Genomic DNA, 22,818 nt, shown 5'->3' with positions numbered 1-22,818 from the left:
CGGAGAGGCCATGGAAAAAGACTTTCGGACTGCCTCAAAGAGATTCTGACGTTGTAGGGCTGTCCTGGTTGACACGCCTCTGCAATGTTGCGTGGAGATCAGGGGCAGTACCTGTGGACTGGCAGACCGAGGTGGTGGTCCCCATCTTTAAGAAGGGGGACCGGCGGGTGTGTTCCAACTACAGGGGGATCACACTCCTCAGCCTCCCTGGGAAAGTCTATGCCAGGGTGCTGGAAAGGAGAGTTCGTCCGCTAGTCGAACCTCGGATACAGGAGGAACAATGCAGTTTTCGTCCTGGTCGCGGAACACTGGACCAGCTCTTTATCCTCTCGAGGATACTTGAGGGTGCATAGGAGTTTGCCCAACCAGTCTACATGTGTTTTGTGGACTTGGAGAAGGCATTCGACCGTGTCCCTCGGGGTGTCCTGTGGGAGGTGTTGCGGGAGTATGGGGTGTCTGGCCCATTGCTACGGGCCATTCGATCCCTATACGACCGTTGCAAGAGCTTGGTTCGCATTGCCGGCAATAAGTCGGACTCGTTCCCGGTGGGTGATGGGCTCCGCCAGGGCTGCCCTTTGTCTTCGGTTCTGTTCATAATTTTTATGGACAGGATTTCTAGGCGCAGCCAAGTGGCGGAGGGCTTTCGCTTTGGTGGCCTCAGAATCTCATCTCTGATTTTTGCGGATGATGTGGTTCTGTTGGCTTCATCGGGTGAGGGCCTCCAGCTCGCACTGGAACGGTTCGCAGCCGAGTGTGAAGCAGCGGGAATGAGGATCAGCACCTCCAAATCTGAGGCCATGGTTCTGAGCCGGAAAAGGGTGGAGTGCCCACTCCGGGTCGGGGATGAGTTCCTGCCCCAAATGGAGGAGTTCAAGTATCTCGGGGTCTTGTTCGCGAGTGATGGGAGAAGGGAGCCGGAGATCGACAGACGGATTGGGGCTGCAGCTGCAGTAATGCGGACGCTGCACCGGTCCGTCGTGGTGAAGAGGGAGCTGAGTGTAAAAGCGAAGCTCTCAATTTACCGGTCGATCTACGTCCCTACCCTCACCTATGGCCACGAGCTGTGGTTAGTGACCGAAAGAACGAGATCGCGTATACAAGCGGCAGAAATGAGCTTCCTCCAAAGGGTGGCTGGCCTCTCCCTTAGAGATAGGGTGAGAAGTTCGGCCATCCGGGAGGGGCTCAGAGTAGAGCCGCTGCTGCTCCACATCGAAAGGAGCCAGCTGAGGTGGTTCGGGCATCTGACAAGGATGCCCCCTGGGCGCCTCCTGAGGTGTTCCAGGCATGTCCCACCGGGAGGAGGCCCCGGGGCAGACCCAGGACACGCTGGAGAGATTATATCTCTTGGCTGGTGTGGGAACGCCTTGGTATTCCCCCGGATAAGCTGGAGGAGGTGGCTGGGGAGAGAGAGGTCTGGGCCTCTTTGCTTAGGCTGCTGCCCCCGCGACCCGGCCTCGGATAAAGCGGATGAAGATGGATGGATGGATGGATGGATGGAACTTGGCAAGGTTACATTCTGATTGGTCACATATGATTTCACTAAGTGCAAGAAAGACTATACAGCAAGCCCAGGAGGGTTTATAACACCAGTGAAGGCTGGTGGCTAACAGGCTCACCTGGATGAGGGGAAGGGAAGAGGAGGGACCTCGCTGTTGATGCCTTCACAGTATCGTTCAAGGAAGGAGCGCAAATGAGAGAATGTGCTTTCTTCTAGGTCAACGCAGTAGGGCCGGTGCCAAGCTACTACTTGCCTAGAAAGAAGTAATAAGTAAATATTAGTAAAGTATGTAAGGTACAGTAAATTACTTTGATCTACAGTAAAGTGTTGTGTCGATGTCATAAACATAAAGGCCTGTGAAACCAAAATCCAAACAATAACTGTGATAACCACATTTGTATGTATCTCACATGTATGCTTTTAATCAATCAACACCTAAATGTGTTTGTTAAACAGCAGTTCTCTCACGCCGTCACCCTCGTTGACGCCTGTTGGCCTTTTTCAGCTGTTCCTGGAAGTGCATATCCTTAAAGACCTTGAATTACATATTTAACAAAAAGGCTGAATCACAGTGCTTCTCTTCTAAACTCATCTCCCAGGCTGAGAGGTAGGACCTCTGAGGATGCTCACAGTATCAGGGTATTTGTTTTGATTTGTGTTTTTCGGTGCATTTTTGGAGACTGATTGCTGAGTGACTGCAATAAAACCCACCACTGTAACCTTTACTCTGAATCACAAGATCAGTGTGTTGGTTTTGCAGTTTCAGTACTTTTCACGTGTAGTTACTGCCCTTTGACTCGTGCTTCCTAGTAGCTGAAAAACAAATTCTGGTGGTCTTGCAACATCAGCTCTTGCCTGCAGTCCCACGTGAATATTTCCAGAGAGAAAATCATCATGATGGGATCAGTTCGTGGTAACTGTTGCGGTAGCTGACCTGTCTCTGGGCAGGGCAGTCCAGGCCAGGCTGTGAGAGGTGCCAGCTGAGATCTGCTGAATGGCGACTCCATCCAGGCCGATGACCTTCTTGGGTTTGGTGATTGGCCCTGTGGAGTTCCCCTGCCCACACTGACCCATAGAGTTGTTGCCCCATGCATATACTTCATTGTCTGCATCGGGATTAAGCACAACACGATCGAAACAGATATGTCATATCTCAAGCTGGAAGTTACATATTACCCTAAATTGACAAGGTCTGCATATTTGCTATTACATCAGGCTGCTTGCAACAGCCCTCAACAAACACAAAAATTTTCTGTGTCAGCAAAAAAACTGACTGACAGAGACAGTTTGAGTATTTTAACTCTGATCCCAGACAGCAAGCGCACAAAAAGAGAAAAGTAGTACCATGTGACAGGGCCAGGCAGTGGCTGTCCCCTATGGAGATGTCCACTACTCTGGTGGTAGCCAGCTCCTCAATAAGTTTAGGTCTGAGTGCGGTGGCCTCAGAGGAACCACAGCCTAGACAAGCACCGCAGCCCCAAGCGTACACCTGAAAACAAGAGCGGGATCAGCATCAGCACAGCTTTCTGTCCTGGGCAGTGAAGCGGCACCTCAGAGACAAATAACTGGAAGAACAATATTATGTAACAAATCTCGACCTTAAATATTGAACTGTGTCCAACCAGCTGTCTGTTCAGTAGGAATACATAAACAGCTGCACGAAATTCCCTCTTTGGGATAAATGTCCATAAGTTTCAAGGATCTAAGCAGCTTGAAACAAGTTAATTTCAAGATGTTTTAAGATCCTTTTGAATACATTTTAGGGCATCTTTTAAAAATGGCAACAATATTTTCAGCGTGTTTAATTTGATTAAACACGTTGAAAATAGGCAGAATGCCTAAATGCTGTCACCAAGTGGAAAACAGTGATACACCTCCAGCTGTCAGGCCTGCAGACCTGTGATGTGCACCTCTGTCCTGTGGTACACACGAACTCGCAGGTTAAATACCTGCAAGCTTTTTGATGAATATTAGTGCAGCGTTAGCCACGCAGGGCTTTGTTGCTATAAACACCAAAAATATAGCGCCATGGCAAGTGTACAAGCTGCAAAGGAACAACGATTTTTAAAACGTTATGTCGGGGAAACTTTTGAAGCATTAGGAAAAATTCAGATTCAACAACTTGAACATGAAGGTGTAATGAAATGAAAATGATTTGATGCTTCAAGAATAACTGTCCAAATAAGGACCAGGAGTGGCACTTTCCAGACATTTTCTATTTCCATTGATAGCAGTTTGAACTTCTTCTGACCTCTGAACTTTGTTCGTTTCTCGTGTAGACAAGTTGAATTAGTCGTTCAACAAAACGGTGCACTCTCTTCTAAACTCATCTTACAGGTTGAGCCACAGGACCCACCCAGTATGAGTGTATTTGTAGGGCTGCACGATTTTGCATAAAATGAGAATCATGATTTTTAAGTGTGCCTATGCCAAAAGGCACACTTATTACTGTTTCTCGGATTTATTATTATTCTTATTATTATTATTATTTTCCTTTTTCATTTTGTGCGGCTGGAGCTGGAATGGTGTGCTATGACTTTTGGTGTTTATTAGTTCTATAGTTTTTTTAAATATGAATATTTTAATGCAAGTTTTTGCCCATTGAAATGAATGGGAAGGAAAGTGAAACTTAACTTCAAACGAAAGTGAAACTTAATTTGTGGTGTGTTGGCTCACTCACTTAATTTGTGGTGTGTTGGCTCACTCTAGTGGTATGCCAGCAGTAGTACGGCCTGTCTACCCTTATTTGGATTTTTTTTTTGTAGCCGTATGAATGGCAAACTACACTCATTGGCAGCGGCATAGGCACACTTAAAATTTCTTCTGAAATTTTCGCTTTCTATTTTGGTTTAGAATTGAGATCACGATTCTCTCACGATTTTCTTTTCCAGTATAAATATTTATTGCACTTATTAACTGCACATCAACTTCGTAACAGTTGCGACTGAACATAAAAACAATAAATAAACATAAAAACAACAAATGTCTCACGTTTTGTTGTTCCCGCAAAATGTTGTACTGCTTGTAATTCCGTCTCCACCGTTGCTCGACGCTGCGTGTATAGAGCAGGTAGTGCAACAATAGAAAAATAGTTGCGGGACGGCACTGTGTAGCGTTTGTCTAGGTCAGGGGTGTCAAACTCAAATACACAGTGGGCCAAAATTCAAAACTGGAACAAAGTCGTGGGCTAACATTAATATTTATTGAAAAAAAAATCTTCCTCCAGATATAAGAATGAATCTTTTCTTATGGACTCAAATAAGTTTTGCTGGAAAACTGAATATGGAACAAGCAAAGCTTAATACTAAACAATATATATATTAGCTGTATAATACCAGTAGGCCAGCTCTAATAGTAATTTGGTTTGGCTTCGTGGGCCAAATGTAATTAGGCTGCGGGCCAAATTTATTACTTAGGTGATAAGTGATAGCCTCCGTAATGTCTTTGTGCCTGCGGGAGTTCGACGTGTATAGGGAAGCGCTGTATAAGGTTCCCGTTATTGATGTTTGGGTGGTTGACCGGGACGGATTTTCTCCTGTCACTTTCTCGTCATCCCTGACGTGCTCTCTGTTGTTTTTTCCTGCTAATTTTAGCATCACACGGCACAGCTTCTGTATCACGTGGTATAAGGCTCCGCCCTCGTCATTTGTTGAGCAGGAAGAGTGAGTGCTTGTTTTCATGCAGATTACGTCCCGGATCAAAATACGGTACAATCGTCTTCGTCTTTTTTTTTTTTTCTTTTTTTTTTTTAAATCGTTGTCATTTGGAAATGAGATCGCACATAAGTATGAATCGAGATCGCGATTTTCTAACGATTAATCGTGCAGCCCTATGTATTTGCTTTGTGGTTTGTGGCAAAACTGCATATATTACACGAGTGAGTTCTGATTTCATATTGGTTAAGGCCTTGAGAAGTAGAAATTTCCCCCTCTGAGAGGGGGCGGGGATCATGTTTAAGCACTTCTATAATGATTGACTTTATAATTTTAAGATCGATCAAAATAATTTTACAGATATTTTAATGCTTAAAACTAAGATTACTGTATTGCAGACTTTTTATAACTCTTGGTTAGCGGAAACACAAATCATGTCCTACCTGTCCTGTAGAAGTTAATGCAAGAGATGACTGGCTTCCTGCACACACTTTTCTGATGAACATGCCCTGCAGGGCCTCCACTACTTTTGGTTTGTAGACTCGATTAGTATCGCCATGACCCAGTTTCCCTGCAAGACACAGAATGAACATTCTTAAATGAACTTATTTGCAGTTTACACATACTGGCCACTTCATTAGTTACAGCAAACATCATGGATTTACTGCAGATTTGTCAGCAAAACATCCTTAATGCGAATTTTCTGTTCCACAACATCCCAAAGTTGCTCTACTGGTTTAAGATCTGAGATCAGTGAAGTCACTGTTGTGTTTGAGAAACCAGGGTGAGATGACCTGTGCTTTGCGATGTAGTACATCATCCTTCATGTAGCAGTCATGAGAAAAATGGGTAAACTGTGGTAATAAAGAAATGGACACCTAACAGTAGCATTCTCAGTTGGTACTGTAGGGCCCAAAGTGTGCCAAAAAATATCCCCCACATAATTAAACCACCACCTTCAGCTTAAATGACTGGTACAAGGCAGGATCACTCTGTACGTTTGTGTTATTCTGAACCTATCTTTGTCCAGTTGCTGTAGACAATCTGACTCAATGTTTAGCAAGTTGTGCAGTCAAGCTCTTCTGCAGACCCTGGTTGTACTGACTGGTTATTTGAATGAATATTGCATTCCTATCAGCCCAAAGCATCCATTCAACTGGCCATTCTCTGACCTTTGGCATTATTTGTCCCACAGAAGTGCCAATGCAGATGTCCACATTTATACCCTTAGTTCTGAAGTCTATTTGACAAATGAAGGTACACACCATTGTCCCCTCCCCCAAATGACCAGACAGTGCGTCCATCCTTTGACAGAGCAATAGTGTGGGAGCTTCCGCATGACACCTCTCCAACATTGCTGATGTCTTTGACCAGGGTAGGAATGTTGCGGCTGTTGCTGTCACCGTGACCTGCATTCACACATAATAAAAAGGGTCAGGCTATTTACAAATGGAAATTCTGCAACACAAATGAAAAGCAGCAGATAACCCTGCACTCCCGTGACGCCCATCGTCTGTCATTTAGAAAATATACCAACTGGAACAGAGAGTAATCATCTGCACGGATATTTTGATGCTCAGAAAACTGGATGGATCTGCACATTACTTCACAGAAAAGGTGGAAATGAATGGACTGTAGCTCGACAACATACCTAATCTTCCAAAGTCTCCTTCTCCCCATGTGTACAGCTCTCCATCTTCACTGACTGCAGCACTGTGTCTGTAGCCAGCAGACACACACACCACCACCTGACAAAGCATACAAACGCATTGTAATGTTTGCCGATGCCAGGAAACACTCAAAAGACTGTGTGTTTTCTATGTGGTACAGGAGAACACCAACAAGATAATTCACCACGAGAACTGTTAAATCGTCATCTACTAGCACAGGACTCTGTATGAATTTTACAGTTTCTAGAAGTGGAGAAAATAGACACATCATATTTGGACCGTCTAGATTTCACTGCTGCTTTATTGTACTACATGAGTGAAAGTGTATACATCCTACCTTCCCCTGCAGTGGCCCCTGGATAAGTTTTGGGTACTTCTGTGTTGAGCTGTTCCCATGGCCCAGTTTGCCATAATCACCGTCTCCCCAGCTGAACACCTCACCCTCTGTGGTGAAGGCCAGTGTGTGGCCGTCTGATCCCTTGGATGATGACACCTTTTTGATGGCACGGTGGGGTTCAAAGGTCAACTTTTTGAGGGTCGACTGGTTGTTGGAGTCTCCGAGGCCTAGACGGCCATAACTGCCCTTCCCGCAGGCCCGCACAGACCCATCCGAGGAGATCACAAAGGTGCAGTACTGGCCTGCCTCAATCTGAAGAGAATAGCGAAGAAGTTTTGCCTCTGTGGTGAAAGGCTGCAGGCTTACTCAACACCATTCTGCAACTGTTACTGAGCGAGTTAGTGAGTGCTACGGTTTGATGCTGGAAAATATGACAAGGCACTACCCATCAGCCATGCTTCAGTTTAAGCCAACCTTCTCTAAACAGACAGTAACAGTTTCAATCTGCCATCGCTCCATCGCAAACAGCATCTCGTGCCAAAAGTGACACCACATTTTCGATTTTTGTTACTTGGCACATGCAGTGCGGAACAGCTGACTGGTCTTTACCACCGTTCTTGTGATATACCACTGCAGGATCTCAGAGATTCTTAGATTAGAGAGACGGGGAAACTGCAACAAACTGTTGTTTCGTGTTTGAACTTGCTCTGCTCCTGCTCTGCTGCATCAGAGCTGCGTGGCCGTTGAACTCACAGTGGAGTCTAACATAGCCTGCTGCTAAAAGCTGCAGTCCAAGATGTTGGCACTGGAGTCTCTGTGAGACTGGAGACAGCTGAGTCACACTGAGGACCAGAACTACCAGGCTAACAGCAACTGAACTTCCAAAACGAGAGATTGTACACTCATAGATTGTGTTTTTCTCTCAGTCAGATGAAAATAAATTATAATTTAAATGTCACGTAACTGGGCAGCCTGCCCAGTTAAGTCTTGTTGGGAAATATTACAATATGAAATTAATTATAATATTAAACTCAGTAAAACTATAATCAGAATAAAAAAAATTAGAACACAAACAAAAAGAAACCGGGTCTCAGAGTTCTACAAGCTTCTCATGTTTCAGTCATTTGTTTCCCAAAACATAAACAAGCCAAGTTGGAAGTAAAATCAGAATCATGTTCACTCCATCATCTCTAAAGTACCGTCCCTGTCTCAATAACAAATACAGTTTTAATCTCTGTGAGAAAACCAGTGAAATCTTACATCGAACCATTTTTGTGATCAGTAAAAGTAATGCCTCTTTAAAAGACAACATCCAGTTTGCCATTTGAAGCTGATGATAGGTTTCTTAATTTTCTACAAAGAACAGAGTTGAAGAATTATGAAGTTTTACAGTAGAAAGGTTTGCTCTTACTGTTTGTGCATCTGCGAAACTCGAAGCCAGCTTGGGCTGCAGTATCTTCTCTTGTGTTCCCTCCACTAGCTGGTGGCTGCTGTTGCTGCCCCACACATACACTTCACAGGTTTCCGACACCACAGGTGTCTCGCCAGTCTGTATGCTGTCCGGGCTAACACAAGTGCGAGAGTAGTCCGATGCCATTCGACATACCTGGGAGAAAACAAAAAGAGGAGCCATGATACTTATTTCCAGCTGCATAGCTTTATGCTGAAACTCTTCTAGAGTAAGCTTTACTTTTATTATTATTATTGTTATTTAGATGATTCACAGCTAACAATAATAGTCCTTTCTTCTCATGGGCTCTCCCTTTCAAACGTTGAGAGCAAAGCCTGAGCTTTACGCTCACAGGAATTCCTCGTACGTACATCAACTTCATAACTTGTGCCACTTCCCCTTTCAGTTGATTCTGTCGGTAAAACATATGTAGTACGGGATACTGTCCCCCCACGCCCCCTGGCTTTAAGGCAGATGATCTGTAATGACATATTTGAGGTCCGTCTTGCAACCCAAGTTCATATGCTGTTCACTTCAATAAGAACACCTCTGCTGAGTTGAGCTAGCTACTACCAGTTAGCGCTTTTGTCCACTGATTTTAAGCTAGCTCAACTGCTTCTAACAGTCTGGCATAAAGCCCAGACACACAAAAATGTACTTTTGCTGCCTCAGGGTGTAACTCCCAGTTGTACATGGTATAATTGGTCTCTGAACCACTTCAGCTTTTGCTGGTCCATCAGCCAGCCGTGGAGAAGAGCGAAGTTATAACATACAAAGACCTGAGTGTTAAAAACAATAAACCCTGTCCTCTGCAACCACTGTCTGTGCTTTTTATACTTGTTTTGATCTTTGAATTTTTCTCCTGTTCCCTCCTGCTTTGCTTCTATTGGTCAGTTGAAGGTACGTCCACAAGTAACCCATGCTTTGCTTGGCTGCAGCACGGCTTTCAGTCACAGTGACATCACCATTAGCAGTTCTTATAAAGCAATTTTCTACTCTATCTGAACACTCAAACCGCTTTACGGAGCTTCACCGATTCACACAAGCACTGTTTTCTATGCAAGTGCTTTCTATCCAACTTTCACGAAGAACGGAAAACAACTCATGTTAGTATGTTGCCTAAAGATATTTGCCATGAAGGCCAGAGCACCTAGGGATTGAACCACAGATGATCTGCTCTACTCTCGAGCTACAGCCACACAGTTTTGTTCCCTGTTTTCCAGTGAGTTATCTGTTCTTTCGCTTATTCGCTAACATAAACTAATGCAAGTCAATTATCTGCAACTAACCAACCCGGTGATGGTGGTTACTGGTCTGCTGTTGACATCTCAGCACCAAAAGGAAGAAATGAAAGGCAGTTTTGAACTAACTTGCAAACACAGAAATGTGTTAAGCTTAAGTTTAACGTTTCCAGTTGTATTGCCAGATCACTTTTAATTTAAAAATAGCATAGCATCTTTATTTATAACGCACTTTACATCCAACAATGTTGACCAAAGTGCTACAAATATAAAACAGAGAGGAAACAGTTTAAATTACATGTAAAATATCTTAAAATTAAAAATAATATAATTAATAAGAAACATATTAAGAGACATCAACAAGTCCTGCTGTGCTGAAAGCCAAGGTAAATAAATATGTTTTAAGACGTGATTTAAAAACAGATAAGGAAGGTGCCTGTCTAACATGTAAAGGCAACTCATTCCACAATTTTGGTGCTGCCACAGCAAACGCCCGATCCCCTCTGAGCTCACGATTAGTCCTGGGCACGCTCAGGAGGAGCTGGTCTGCCGACCTGAGGGACCGTGAAGGTATGTATGGATGAAGAAGCTCAGAGAGGTACAGAGGGGCAGCATTGGACAAACATTTAAAAACAAATAAAAGCAGCTTAAAATGGATCCTAAAATGCACGGGCAGCCAATGAAGTGAATATAAAACTGGGGTGATATGCTCGTATCTAGGAGTGCCAGTTAAAAGGCGTGCAGCAGCATTCTGGACTAACTGCAGTCGAAAAACAGAAGATCGACTCACCCCAAAATAAAGAGAATCACAGTAATCCAGCTGAACGGTTACAAAATACCCAAACTGTATTAAATAGTCAGCTTTTGTTGCTTAATGGTATAGTAGAAAATATGGCAACAATGCTTTTAAGTACCAGATTTTTCTCCTTAAATAAGGGTCCATCAGAGATTTCGTTTTCCTGGTAGTTCATCAGAGCTCTGTGTCACTTGACCTCTTGGCATTGTGTTTCTATCAAGAGCATGACTCATTTCTTTCGCTAAGTAAACTTTCACAATTAGTCGTGTTAGAATTTGGTTAAATCAAAACAATACAGTGATAAAAATATTGTTGTGCATTCTGTTTTACAGTTAATACTCTCAGTTACAAATCCAATGCACCAGCAGCCTGCTTTCAGTCACAGTGACGTCACCATCAGCACTTCAGTAATTGGTATGTTAAGTGCTTTGGAGCTACAAGTTACCATCTTTGATAAAGTGGAGTGCTAGCTGCTGTAGTGGAAGATGCAGCCATAAACACAGACATACAGCTGCTAGTTTAGGGCTGTGCGATAAGACGAAATATATCTGATGATGATATATCGAATAAGCAGCAAAAAAGAGCCGTCAGCTTCTCAAAATAAACCACAGAGTCAAACGTTAGAAGAGGTTTTGGTCCATGGTATGCCATTTAATAAAGGATCATTTCTTCATGAGAGACTGAACCCTCTGCAATCGATGTACAGGCTTTTTTTTAATATATATATTGCTATCGGGACAAGAAACCACTTATATCAGGATATAAGATTTTGGTAATATGGCACAGCTCTGTGCTAGTTAACTGTAAGAAATTCACTTAATCAACAGTACATGAATTTCAGTCCCCAAAACTAAGTCAGCAAGAAGCATTTTAATTCCATTAAAAATACTCCAAAAGGCACCAGCGCTACAAAACAACTACAGCTTCCTGTGGCAGCACTCCGGTATCCAGATTCATGAATTAATAAACAGAGGATGTTGTTGGTAGTTGTTATGAAGAAGGGTGACAGAGACCAAAGCTGTTTTATTTCACCAGGCTATAAACATGTTTATTTCTGCTGTACAATAAAAAGACTCCCATGTTGTGTTCACTGTATGATATTGACTACAATAAATCCACAAAATCATTAGCAGTACTTTCGGCTGCTTGAGGGGCACCACATCAGATCTGGCACAGATTTTAGGCTCTCCCTGGAACAACCCTCCCACTAACCCAGGAGTGGGAGTGGCATCAGGAGTGCACCAGCTGACACTACCCTGTGGCTGGGTTTGTGTCTCCTCTCGGTCTAGAAACTTCTCATATCATGTGAAGCAGTTAACACGACACTATGGAAGCCCTGCTTTCAAAGTCATCCTATCATGTGACCCGTTGAGTAGGAATGGGAACTGAATTTATAGATTCTGATTGCATTATTAATATCACTTCACATTAGATTCACATTAGGTTCTCATTGGCCCCACTGAGAGTCACCAACATCTCTAAGCAACATTTTAAAGATATTACATTTGTTCAAAGTAAATGCGTGCTGTATGGTTAAATGTTTGTGCATATTTTGAGATATTTCCCCTCTTTGCTGTGATCACCATTCGAGTCGTTACTCAAAAACAAAACAAAAAAACAAAACAATGAATTATACATTACTCATTACTTTTCTCAAAAGTAATACAGTACATTACTTAATTACCGACCAGAGAAAGTAATTCATAAACCTACAGGCTACAGTTCCACACACCAACAAAAATCCTCATTCTAATGAAGACACACATGTGATCTTTCTCTCGGTATGAACACAAATAAAGATGAAAACAGCTCAAAGCGACTGCCACAGTGATTCTACTGCAGAAAAATAAGCAGACAGAAACTGAGGATCTGAGCCTGGCTGATAATTACTTCTTTTGTTACCTGTTGAAGTTCAGGGTCTGACTGCTGGGCGGGTGTTGACATTTACTCAGCTTGAACACCACTCTGGGTTCCTGGCGAGCTTAGCATTAGCATTAGCATTCTGTCTGTGCGGATGCTTGCAAAGAGCCGAAGTTGTGCTATGCAGTCGCCTCTGTCCTGGGTGCAGTATCCACTATACTTTCGTGCTCTCGTCCTTTTTTGCAATTAAAATTAAAGTAATGTCCATATCCAGCTATAGACTGCGCCACTATTTTCTTCCTCTGACACACGAATTGAAATCAGTTGATTGTAGCACAAGTGCAAGTAGGACCAAAAAGCACAATCAATGGGAAAACGAACAATTCCAAGGAACTGAACTGCTGCGGTTCTTGATTTCCATGCCTACTTGAGGTCACCTGACACAAGATGTGAGTGAAGGTTGAGGAGCCTGAAGTCCAGTTGCTTTCTTTTCACTCAGGATTTCAGTATTAAATATGAATATTTTTGCCAGAGTGGAACAGAACTACCCAACTCAACACCAAAAGTAAACAATTTAGTTACTGCCATTATAAGGTGCTATTTTTGGCGCAATAATACAATTTCTTAAAAGAAAAAAATGTGCTTGCTTACTTCTTCAAAAAGACAGAGTGCCGCCTCATATAATGAACACAAGCCATCAGAGGTCCGTGTGGGTTCTCGCCACTGGCTACGATCTGCTGAGGAACCCTGGAAGAAGACAATTCAATGATGAGAACACTCAAAGCTTCAAAGCATGGACACTGCACTTAATAACACTCAAACTGTTGCAGAATACCATTTCTTGTAGAGATGAGGAATGACATGCATATATTACCAGTTCTGACTGGATTTATAATACTAAAAATTAATAGGTACATTGTTAACATTTACTTACCAAAGAGCGCCTCATCTGCATGAGGATGTTCATGAAACAATCATAGCTAATGAGGCCTTCTTGGTTCTGTAGCAACTTATTCTGCTCCATCGTACTGACCACAGCTGACGCAGCCAAAGCCATCTCAATCCACTCCAGCAAGTAGCGCAGAGAACCCCTCTGTGAAGCCAACCCCAGTAGTAGTTCTGAGGCCAGCCGCCGCCCTAAAATATCTGCCCCAGAATTTGGCATTGTCACTCCCTTCAGAAAGGTGGTAACCTGGGACAGGCAGTCCAGTCCCATTGGTGGGATCTTGCTCTCATTGGCAAGAGAGAGTGCTGGCAGGGAGCTAACAACATCAATGGCTGTGTGAATGACATCATTACACAAGTTTATGTTGCTCCCAGGATTTCCACCTGGGTTCGGTGCAGTAGGCATCATCCAGCTCTGGCGCAGCAGAGCAAAGAGAAGGCTCAGGCCAGTGCGAACACCCATCTCAATGAGGGCGTCAGTGCTGGACCGTGGCCGCTCACTGACAGAGTGCAGATCTGCTGAACCCGAGTTGTTCTCCAGTGAGTGCTGGTGCTGCTTAACCTTGCCCTTGTCATGATACTTGTTGGAAAGCGCGTAGAAGACGCGTTGAAGCACCAGCACACGTTTCCGCAGAGCGGCAGCAAACGGGGAATCGGAGCACACCATCTTGGCCAACGCCAATTGGCTGCTGAGCAGAGCATCCAGGTAGTGCTCCTGCTCATCACTAGAGAGGGACTCGCGCTCAAAGTCTGGGAGCTGGGGGCCCTTCAGACACAGCACCTGCTGGGGCAGCAGTACAACCTCTTTGTTGGCCAGCAGCTTTGAGTAGAGCACAGAAACTCCCTCCCGTGTGGCTATGGACTCGCTGTCCTCGGTAATCCATGAGCTGTTCAGGTGCTCCAGCCATTTCAGTTTCACAGGGGGGATCATTAAAGCCATGGCATGTTACTCTGGAGCCATCAGTCCTGAAAACACGGAGTGGGCAAAACGTTAACATTAAATCTGTTTCGATTAAATTTATATATGTACCCTCTTATAGAACAGCTATCAGAGAACAGTCGTGTTGATATGACCCATTGTAAAATAATAAATTGGACATTGATTGCATTCATCACTACTGCTGTTTGTGAAGTTTAGTTGTACATTTGAGAATAAAGTCAGCCTGACATGTTTGAAACACTATCTCCCATTTATTTATTTATAAAGCACATTTAATAACAACAGAGAGTTGACCAAAGTGCTGTACAAAGTAATAATTAAATAGTGACATTAACATCAACAACGGGTAAGAACATTAAAAGAAAATTAGGATAAAAAGAATTGGTAACTCTCATGCAGTATCAAAAGCCAAAGAGAAAAAATATGTTTTAAGATGAAATTTATAAAGAGTGATAGTTGGGGCCTTTCTAATGCGGAGAGGTCGATCGTTCCACATTTTCGGCGCCACAACCACAAACGCCTGATCCCCTCTATGAACCATTCTAGACTTGCATAAATGATCACTTGATCGAAGGCTTCTAGAGGGCGTATAAAGCTGCAAAAGGTCAGACAAATAGACTATAAAGGTGTTCTGTTATAATTAGGGCTGCAATTATTCTGAAATCGAGAATTAAATAGCAATACAAACATCTACTATACTGCATCATGGTTCCATCTTACTGTAGCTGGGTCGTGTTTTGCGGCTTGGTCTTTTGGACTGAGCAGCCTAGTGCATCCTATACTGCTTTAGAACAGATGGGGATCTGAGGAATTTAAAGAAAGCTTTTGGTTATTATGTTCCTCAAGCCCATCGTGGGCAGTTTTGTGTTGTCTGCAGGGGGGGGCACTGATGTCAGGGAGTGGCCTGGTTCATGTCAGCATAACATCCACAATGGCTAGGATCCAGTGTTTCCCAGCAATGTGGCAAGATAATCAATATTTGCTTCAGATCTCTGTGGTTTAAAGGCTGCAGCTGATCTGTGTTGAAACATGAATCAGAAACTAAATAAGCTACAATTCTGGAATGTCGTCACGGTATATTTCATTGCAGTATGGCATTTTTTCATTATATTTGATTTACATGGTCATTTCTTTACATTTTTAAGATTAGAAAGCTTCGAAATGTATGCTAACTAAGACACACGTGAAGGGTTACGTGAATTTTATAAAGTTTTCTGCTGTAGTGTAGATAACCAGTGTCAGGTCATGTAATCGTGGTGAACATGCAGACAGCACTTAGATGTTCAGATACCGTTAACATAGAGCAACGGCCGTGTTAACGCTGCTTTATTGTAGCTTCTAAGGTTAACAAACAGCTACCCGCCGGATGATACTTAGGTGTGACACCGCTGGCTTGAATGACGAGCGGTTTAGTAACTTGTTTCTTGTGTCAGACTGGAAAGGCTGTTTTTCTGCAATGATAATCACCAGCAGCTAATAGTTTCACAAAGTGACAGCACTGCAGAGGGCTGTCAAAGTAACAGAAATGGCAGTAAGCTTAGCAGCACTGCTAGCGCTTGCGTCAAACCACAAGCTACATGTTAGTGGTTAGTTTTGAGACGAGGCAAAACAAAACAAAACAGAAACAACTATCGACCGCTGCTACTGTCGGCGATTGTAGCTAACTTTCTTGACGACCCTCAGTTAGCCAAAGGTTAAAATACCTAAACGTGACATCTTCATGCGCGGGTGTAACGGGGGGTAACAACCTAGTTATGAGCATCCATAGCTGTACATAAAGCACAGGTTTGTGAGAGGTGAGCTATTTCGGCCAGTATCAGCCTGGCTTATCTGCTGTATCATCAGCGCCGAGTGTGTTAGCTTGCTAGCTACAGCTGACTAACGCTAGCTAGGGGAAAAAAAGCTCGCTCACCAGTATAGCGAAAGGCCTCCTTTTCTCTGTGCGGTTACACAACAATCCAACTGAGCTTCATTTCAAGCAAAAGCAGTATGGTCAATGCCGTGGCGGTAACGTTAACGTGAAAAGAGACAGTGGCATGCAACGATTTCCATGCCTCCGCCCGCCTCGTCCTGCAGCGAGTGAATCCTGCAAGCGGCAGTGTGTTCACTGTCAACCCCGTACAGTGCCCCAGCCCCGGGCTATGACGCTGAGACCTGTCTATCTCTCTATCTGCCTGTCTGCTTCTCTAGTTGTCTGATTTTCGTTTGTCTGGTCAGTATGTTCCGTGTGTTTTCTCCGAGTGCCCATGTGCTCAAAACCATCAGCAGTAACGCACAGTAGCTCACGGCCACAGAGACAAAGGGCTTCATGACAGTCTTCGTGGTCAGCTGATTTCGATGCCATGTCACTTTTAATTATCATTTATGGTACAGGCCTCACCCTGACAGCGTCATTCTGTTCTGTACCATTACAGGTCAAAGCTGCTATCACAAAAATACTCTTAAAACTCAACCTTACTGTGAGTGTTTGAATAACTTAAAACTCAAACCCAAGTAAATGAAGACGCACATTTTTATTATGTTTAGCTCTTGTCTTTCAACATTTCAAGTATAATTGTTATCTATATTTATTTATTTATTTATTTACTTATTGTTGTTGTTTCTGATCGGATTACCTATATACTGTATATTGTAAACTGGTCAAGCAAATTAAAGGAATACTTTAAGTGAGGGAAAAAAATCATTCCTATGTAGATATTGGGTGATGTGTTGAGAATAAAAGGATGTCGTATCATTTGATGAAAATGTTCAACCTACAAAGGGCTGCATTCAAAGACATGCCAAAAATGAAAGTGAAACAAAAAAAATATGTTCCAGGCTAAATCATTCTGCAGAAATTTCAGTACAACTCTATGGCTTCCACACACTTGTATTCGTGCCTTCCAATGTCTGGTCATGCTCTTAATGAGACAATGGATGATATCCTCAGGGATTCCTCCCAGATTTCGAGCAGGGCATCACTGACTTCCTGGATAGTCTAAAGTGCAATCTGGCGCCATCAGATGGACCAAAAGCATAATATTCCAGAGGAAGCAGGAAGTCAATGGTATCGATTCCTTCATTCTCCAGGAAATATCTGCATAGTCTTGCCACATGAGGCTGGAAATTGTCATGCAGCAGGAGGACCCACTGTGGCAATATAGGAACATTAAATCTGCTTAGCCAGAGGTTGTTTGGTTTGGTTTGGTTTCCCCAATGTATAAATCCTGGCAATCCTTCTGGCACTTCATACACTATATTACTCTGTTTGTGTCGGGGGACCCGATCCTTGGGGTGGATCAATTTTTGGTGCAGCGTGTTTTGGGGTTTAAAAGCCACAGATGTGCTGTGTTTAGAAAAAATGCACCTCAACTGTGCCGATACTCCAGACACTATGGGATCACTAAGGGTTTTCAATTAGTAGTTGTCCTTCTCTCCTGGATCAGCTGGAGCTTTCTTTAGGTTCCTTCCCAGATATTTATACATCGGGGAAACCAAAAAACCTCTGGGGAAGCGAATGGCACAACACAGAAAAGCTAACTCTAGCCAGGACTCTGCAATCTGTTTACACCTACAGGCCAGTGGACACTCTTTCAGTGATGAGGATGTACACATCCTGGACAGGGACGAATGTTGGTTTGAGCGCGGAGTAAAGGAGGCCATTTACATGAAAAGGGAAATCTCTGAATCAAGGAGTGGAGCTAAGGGTACGTCTTTCAGCATCTTACAATGCTGTGATTGCAGCCATTGCAGCGTCTCTACCACCTCAGACGCTTGAGAGACTTCCAACTGCCCTCCAAGGTGCTCAGGAACTTTTACTCGTGCACCATAGAGAGCATCCTGGCGGGAAACATCTTAACCTGGTTCGGGAACAGCACCATGCAGGACAGACGAGCTCTACAGAGGGTTGTGCGGTCAGCTGAGCGCACCATCCGCTCCGAGCTCCCTGACCTGCACTCAATCTACAGCAGGCGGTGCTGGACCAAGGCCAGGAAGATGGTGAAGGACCTCAGCCATCCCAACAACAGACTGTTCTCTCTGCTGAGGTCAGGAAAGCGATTCCGCTCCCTGAAGACCAACACAGAGAGACTGAGGAGGAGCTTCTTCCCGCAGGCGATACGGTCTCTCAATCACACCACCACACAGTACTGACCCACACATATGGTTCTTACACACACACTGGACTTTCTGGACTTTGGTTTTGCACAACACTGGTCACTATATTCTTCATTTCCGGTTAATACTTGTACAGCTGCTGTTATTGTGTATATATTTATTTATATTTCTTCATACATTCTTATATAGTTCTATATTGTGTATTTTGTTGTACAGTTATTTTATTTTCAACTTTAATTTATATATTTTATCTTATTCTTTCCCAGTTAAATTTACCCTTCATTCTAATTTGTGTTGTACAGTTATTTCATTTTTAACCTTAATTTATATTTTATTCCTTCATAGTTAAATTTACCCTTTTTAATTTTTCATATTTATTTCCTATCTTATTCATAGCCTTTTCCTTTTTTGTTTTCTTTAGGTCACGAGCAGTTGTCCAAGCATTTCACTACATATCGTACTGTGTATGACTGTGTACGTGACAAATAAAATTTGAATTTGAATTTGAATTTGAATTCCCCAACTCTCTGTGAATGGTACTCATGGACATTGATCAATGGTCATGACAATTTGCATATGAATGATCAAGGAACTGACCTCACAGCCCACTGTTCATTCAGTGGGCTGGTTTCAGTTATTGTGCTAATGTACTGTGTATAAGTTTGTGTCATGGTGCTGGGTCGTTGACCCAGCGTTTTGTGTTTTATGATTATTTTCCTCTGTTCTAGTTATTCTGATTTTGGTATTCTGTGTCCTCCCCCCTTGTGTCCGGTTCGTGTTCTAGATTTCCTGTTTTATTCTGAAGGTCTCTGTCTGTTGTCATTGTGTTCAGCTTGTGTCCTCCAGTCATCATGTGTATTAGGATCAGCTGTTCTTCCCTCCTGTGTGTGATTACCCAATTACCTTGTGTGTGTATATTTAGTGGGTGTCGGTCTGTGTTTGTTGTTGGCTCGTCTGCATTTCTCTGTGTTCCATGGTGTTTCGTTCCTGTGGCTCTCTGCCCCGCACCCCTTTTGTATGCGCTTAGGTTTGTTATGTAGTTCTCCCAGTTTAGGTTTCTTCAGTTATTTGTCATGCCTCACTGCTTGCTTGCCACTATCCCACCTTGTAAATAAACGTCACACTCTTCATCAGTCAGCTGCCTGCATTTTGGGTCCTTTTCATTTCACTACACGACTGCTGCCCCAGCCGCGACAGTACGAGCCGACCAAACATGGACCCAGCAGCATCCGCACCTTCCCAGGAGTTTTGGGAGGAATTAATTGACTCTGTTTCAAGGTTGGTTAACCTGTGGCTCGAACGTGAGGGAGAGGAATTTCACCGCGTTATAGAAGCCAGGCTACAGCAATTACTCTCTCCTCACCCCTGGCTACTGGACTCTCTTCACCCGCTCGCACAGGACTTCATTCTGAACAAACTCCATCTTCACCCTCCAGCTGCTACCGCTTCCCGACCCAGCCCGGTGGTGAATGTTTTGCACTGCCGACCGGGGAATCTGTGGCCCGGCCCGCCGGATGTGGAATTACCCGGCCGGTCGGTGCTATCCCTGAGAAGGAAGCGACGTTCACGCCGCTGACGCCCATTGCCACAGCCGGGTCCCGAGACTTCTGAGTTGCCGGCTGTGGTGAGTGGAAAAGGCACTCTTTGTTTCGCCAGACCTTGTGACTGTTTATACCGGGGCTGTGTGGTTTTTTTTTTGGTTTTTTTTTTGAGTTAGCTGCCCAGCCGGAAGCTCCGTCAGCTGCCCAGCCGGAAGCTCCGTCACATTCAGCCTCACTACCCATAGCCCAGTTACAGTCACAGCCAGACTTATTACAAACTATGTTACAGTCCATTGCCCAGTCAATAGCTCAGTTGGTAGAGGAATCATCAGCCTTATCGTCAGCTCAGTCTCCAACTTCACCACCATTATTTTTCCAACCTTTTCCTCAGTCGCCCTCAGCTCAGCCACCTATTCAGCCATCATCTTCACCTACTCCTCCAGTACAGCAAGCTATGTCTATTCAACCCATAAAGAACTGTTCTACGACCTCTAATCCTAAGCAGAGAGACAAACCACACAATTTTGTTATCAGTCCTCAAAAGCTGGCCAGTTCAGAGACTGTGACGCACTCCAGGGCCCCCCCAGAGGCTGAGTTTCAGCCCTCAGCCCACTCTGGACCCCTGGAGGCTAAGAACCGAGCTGAGGACTGCACCCGGCTGTCGCTGCCTGAGCAGGGTCAGTGCTCCGTGCAGCTGCAGTCAGCCATGTGTGTGCCAGGGGGCCCTGTGCCCGCTGGTTCAGTGACTGTTTCCACTGGGGGTTCTGGAGAGCCCGGCCAGCCCGTCCTCGTCTCCGTCTCCGCTGGAGGGCCCGAGGAGCCCGTCCAGCAACCTACCTCGTCAGCTGGAGGGCCTGAGGAGCCCGTCCAGCAACCTGCTTCTTCACCTGCTTCACCCACATCGCCTGCAGCAGCAGCTGCATCCACATCGCCTGCAGCAGCAGCAGCTGCAGCTCCGGCCTCGTCCTCGCCTGGTCCAGCCTCTGCCTTGCCTGGTGCTGCGGGGGCCACGCAGCCTTTGTGTCCCAAACTGCCGCCTCGACATCGGCAGTCATCTGCCAGGCTGCTTGTTGGGCGTCATCGCCACTATGGGCGACCTCCCGAACGCCGCTGCTATCTTCCGCGCGGCCGGCCTCCGGACTTGTCACCGCCGTTGCCGTCCGCACGGGTGGCCCCTGAAGATGAACTGTTCTAGACTCCTGAATTGTCAGCCTCCGGGCCGGCCTCCTGAACTATGTTTTGGGACCCTGTTCAGGGACTCGTGTGTGTGTGTGTGTGTGTGTGTGTGTGTGTGTGTGTGTGTGTTGGGCAATTCATTTGGATCACTGGAGCTTGTTTTTTGTTTGGTTTTGGAGAAGAAGAGAGTGAGCGAACGGCAGATGATTGTGGAGTTTGAGGAACATGGCGTATGTGGATTCCCCTGCCTGCACTTCATATATATCGTGCACATTGGTGACTGTAAATAAACCTTTGACCCAGAAAAGCCTGTTTGTGCCTGAGTCCGTTCCGTCCGCCTTGACAGTTACATGTAATACATTTGGACAACAATGTTATGTCATTAGATCCTCGGCTTGAACAATTTGTTTTTCTAGTAGTTTAACAAGCCCTTTTTCAGATGAAAATAATGGAAAATGTACATTTTTTTCATGCAGTGTTGCTTCCTTGAAATGGCTCTGACTAGACCCTAACAGTTTGGTGTTACCCACTTCCACATCAAATATTTGCAGAGAAAACTGGGCATTTACTTGAAGTGGTCTTTGCCCTTTGAAAGTCCAACATTCTCTCTAAGTTTAGCTCTGATTTGCTTCCTGTCAGCTGCTGAGAAAAACATCAGGCTCTTTACCTGATAATGTTCATCTTTCCAGCAGTTAATTTTTTACTTTGCCTGCCTGCTGTTTGCTCTGTGTTACAGTACTTTTATCAAATTTACTGGACCTTCCATCTGTTCCAACCTAATTTAACCCCGTTTCACTTTTTCACTGTACATAAATGCTCTGTGTTCACTTGGAGCTTTGCCACAAAGCTTGTTTTCAACATCTTGGATGAGCAGGCATTCCCTCCACTTGCGACAGACCGTCTATGCTCTTCCTCACCATTACTCAGCTGTGAACTCGGGTTCCTGGCTTCTTCCACCTGCTCTACGAATCATCCGAAGGTGAGTAGGTCCATCACATTCATCTCAGGGAATGGGACCTTCTTCAGGTAACTCAACACATCCTTCATCATCGAGCATCTCTGAAAAACCTCATAATTGGAGACTCACTTGTGAGGGATTTAAGAATAAAAGAGGTTTACTCTTTTCCAGTTTCAATGATTTTGCCACTTCTACACGACCTCTGTCATATGCTTATCATATCATTATATAATCATTTGGATGAAATGACAAAGACTTTATATACCGTGAAAAGTGATGCTCAAGGTAATGAAAGCACAGTGAATGACAACCCAGCTCTGAAATTACATTTCAAATTATTCACCAGGTGATCATAAACAGCACTCTAAATATCACAGTCAAGGTATAATTTGTGATAATATTGGTCTGTGTGAGCTGGGTTGCACAGTTTAATTTCTAGGAATCCACTGGGAGCGACTGAATCATGACACTTAATCCTGACGAAGAAGGAAGACGTCAGCGAACACAGGAAACCAGACCACATATTTGCAATGGACTTTAAATTGAAACAAAATTTAGACTCTGCTTTTAGAATAACTATGTACTGCAGTTAAACAATTACCATAAAATTAGAGCTGTATTCAATTTTTTCTGTATTCTGTCAATGATTCCATCGATT

General features: G+C 44.1%; 1 protein-coding gene across 9 annotated transcripts in view; it reads right to left on the bottom strand.

The window, feature by feature from the left end:
• The window catches only part of herc1 (HECT and RLD domain containing E3 ubiquitin protein ligase family member 1), a 91,245-nt gene extending 74,592 nt beyond the window's left edge, over positions 1 to 16,653 (bottom strand). For 7 of the 9 annotated variants that reach the window (XM_085278413.1, XM_085278425.1, XM_085278417.1 and 4 more), the window contains exons 1-11: positions 16,303 to 16,648; positions 13,440 to 14,416; positions 13,157 to 13,252; positions 8,570 to 8,764; positions 7,159 to 7,470; positions 6,803 to 6,899; positions 6,417 to 6,560; positions 5,595 to 5,722; positions 2,843 to 2,987; positions 2,433 to 2,604; positions 1,617 to 1,751 (exon numbers count right to left, since the gene is read on the bottom strand). In XM_085278413.1, coding sequence (XP_085134539.1) covers positions 1,617 to 1,751; positions 2,433 to 2,604; positions 2,843 to 2,987; positions 5,595 to 5,722; positions 6,417 to 6,560; positions 6,803 to 6,899; positions 7,159 to 7,470; positions 8,570 to 8,764; positions 13,157 to 13,252; positions 13,440 to 14,390 — 2,375 coding nt within the window. In that variant the 5' untranslated portion in view covers positions 14,391 to 14,416; positions 16,303 to 16,648. Of the gene's footprint in view, positions 1 to 1,616; positions 1,752 to 2,432; positions 2,605 to 2,842; positions 2,988 to 5,594; positions 5,723 to 6,416; positions 6,561 to 6,802; positions 6,900 to 7,158; positions 7,471 to 8,569; positions 8,765 to 13,156; positions 13,253 to 13,439; positions 14,417 to 16,302 lie in introns of all 9 variants that reach the window. The other 2 variants (XR_014892873.1, XM_085278437.1) reach the window with 2 other exon arrangements.
• Positions 16,654 to 22,818: the final 6,165 nt, after the last annotated feature.

This window comes from Mchenga conophoros, linkage group LG1 (genome assembly GCF_057382185.1).
Source record: "Mchenga conophoros isolate Kocher_MC1m ecotype Shallow Benthic linkage group LG1, M_conophoros_male_GT1.1, whole genome shotgun sequence".
Classification (NCBI taxonomy): Eukaryota; Metazoa; Chordata; class Actinopteri; order Cichliformes; family Cichlidae; genus Mchenga; species Mchenga conophoros.
This window is presented reverse-complemented; position numbering and strand designations above follow the sequence as displayed.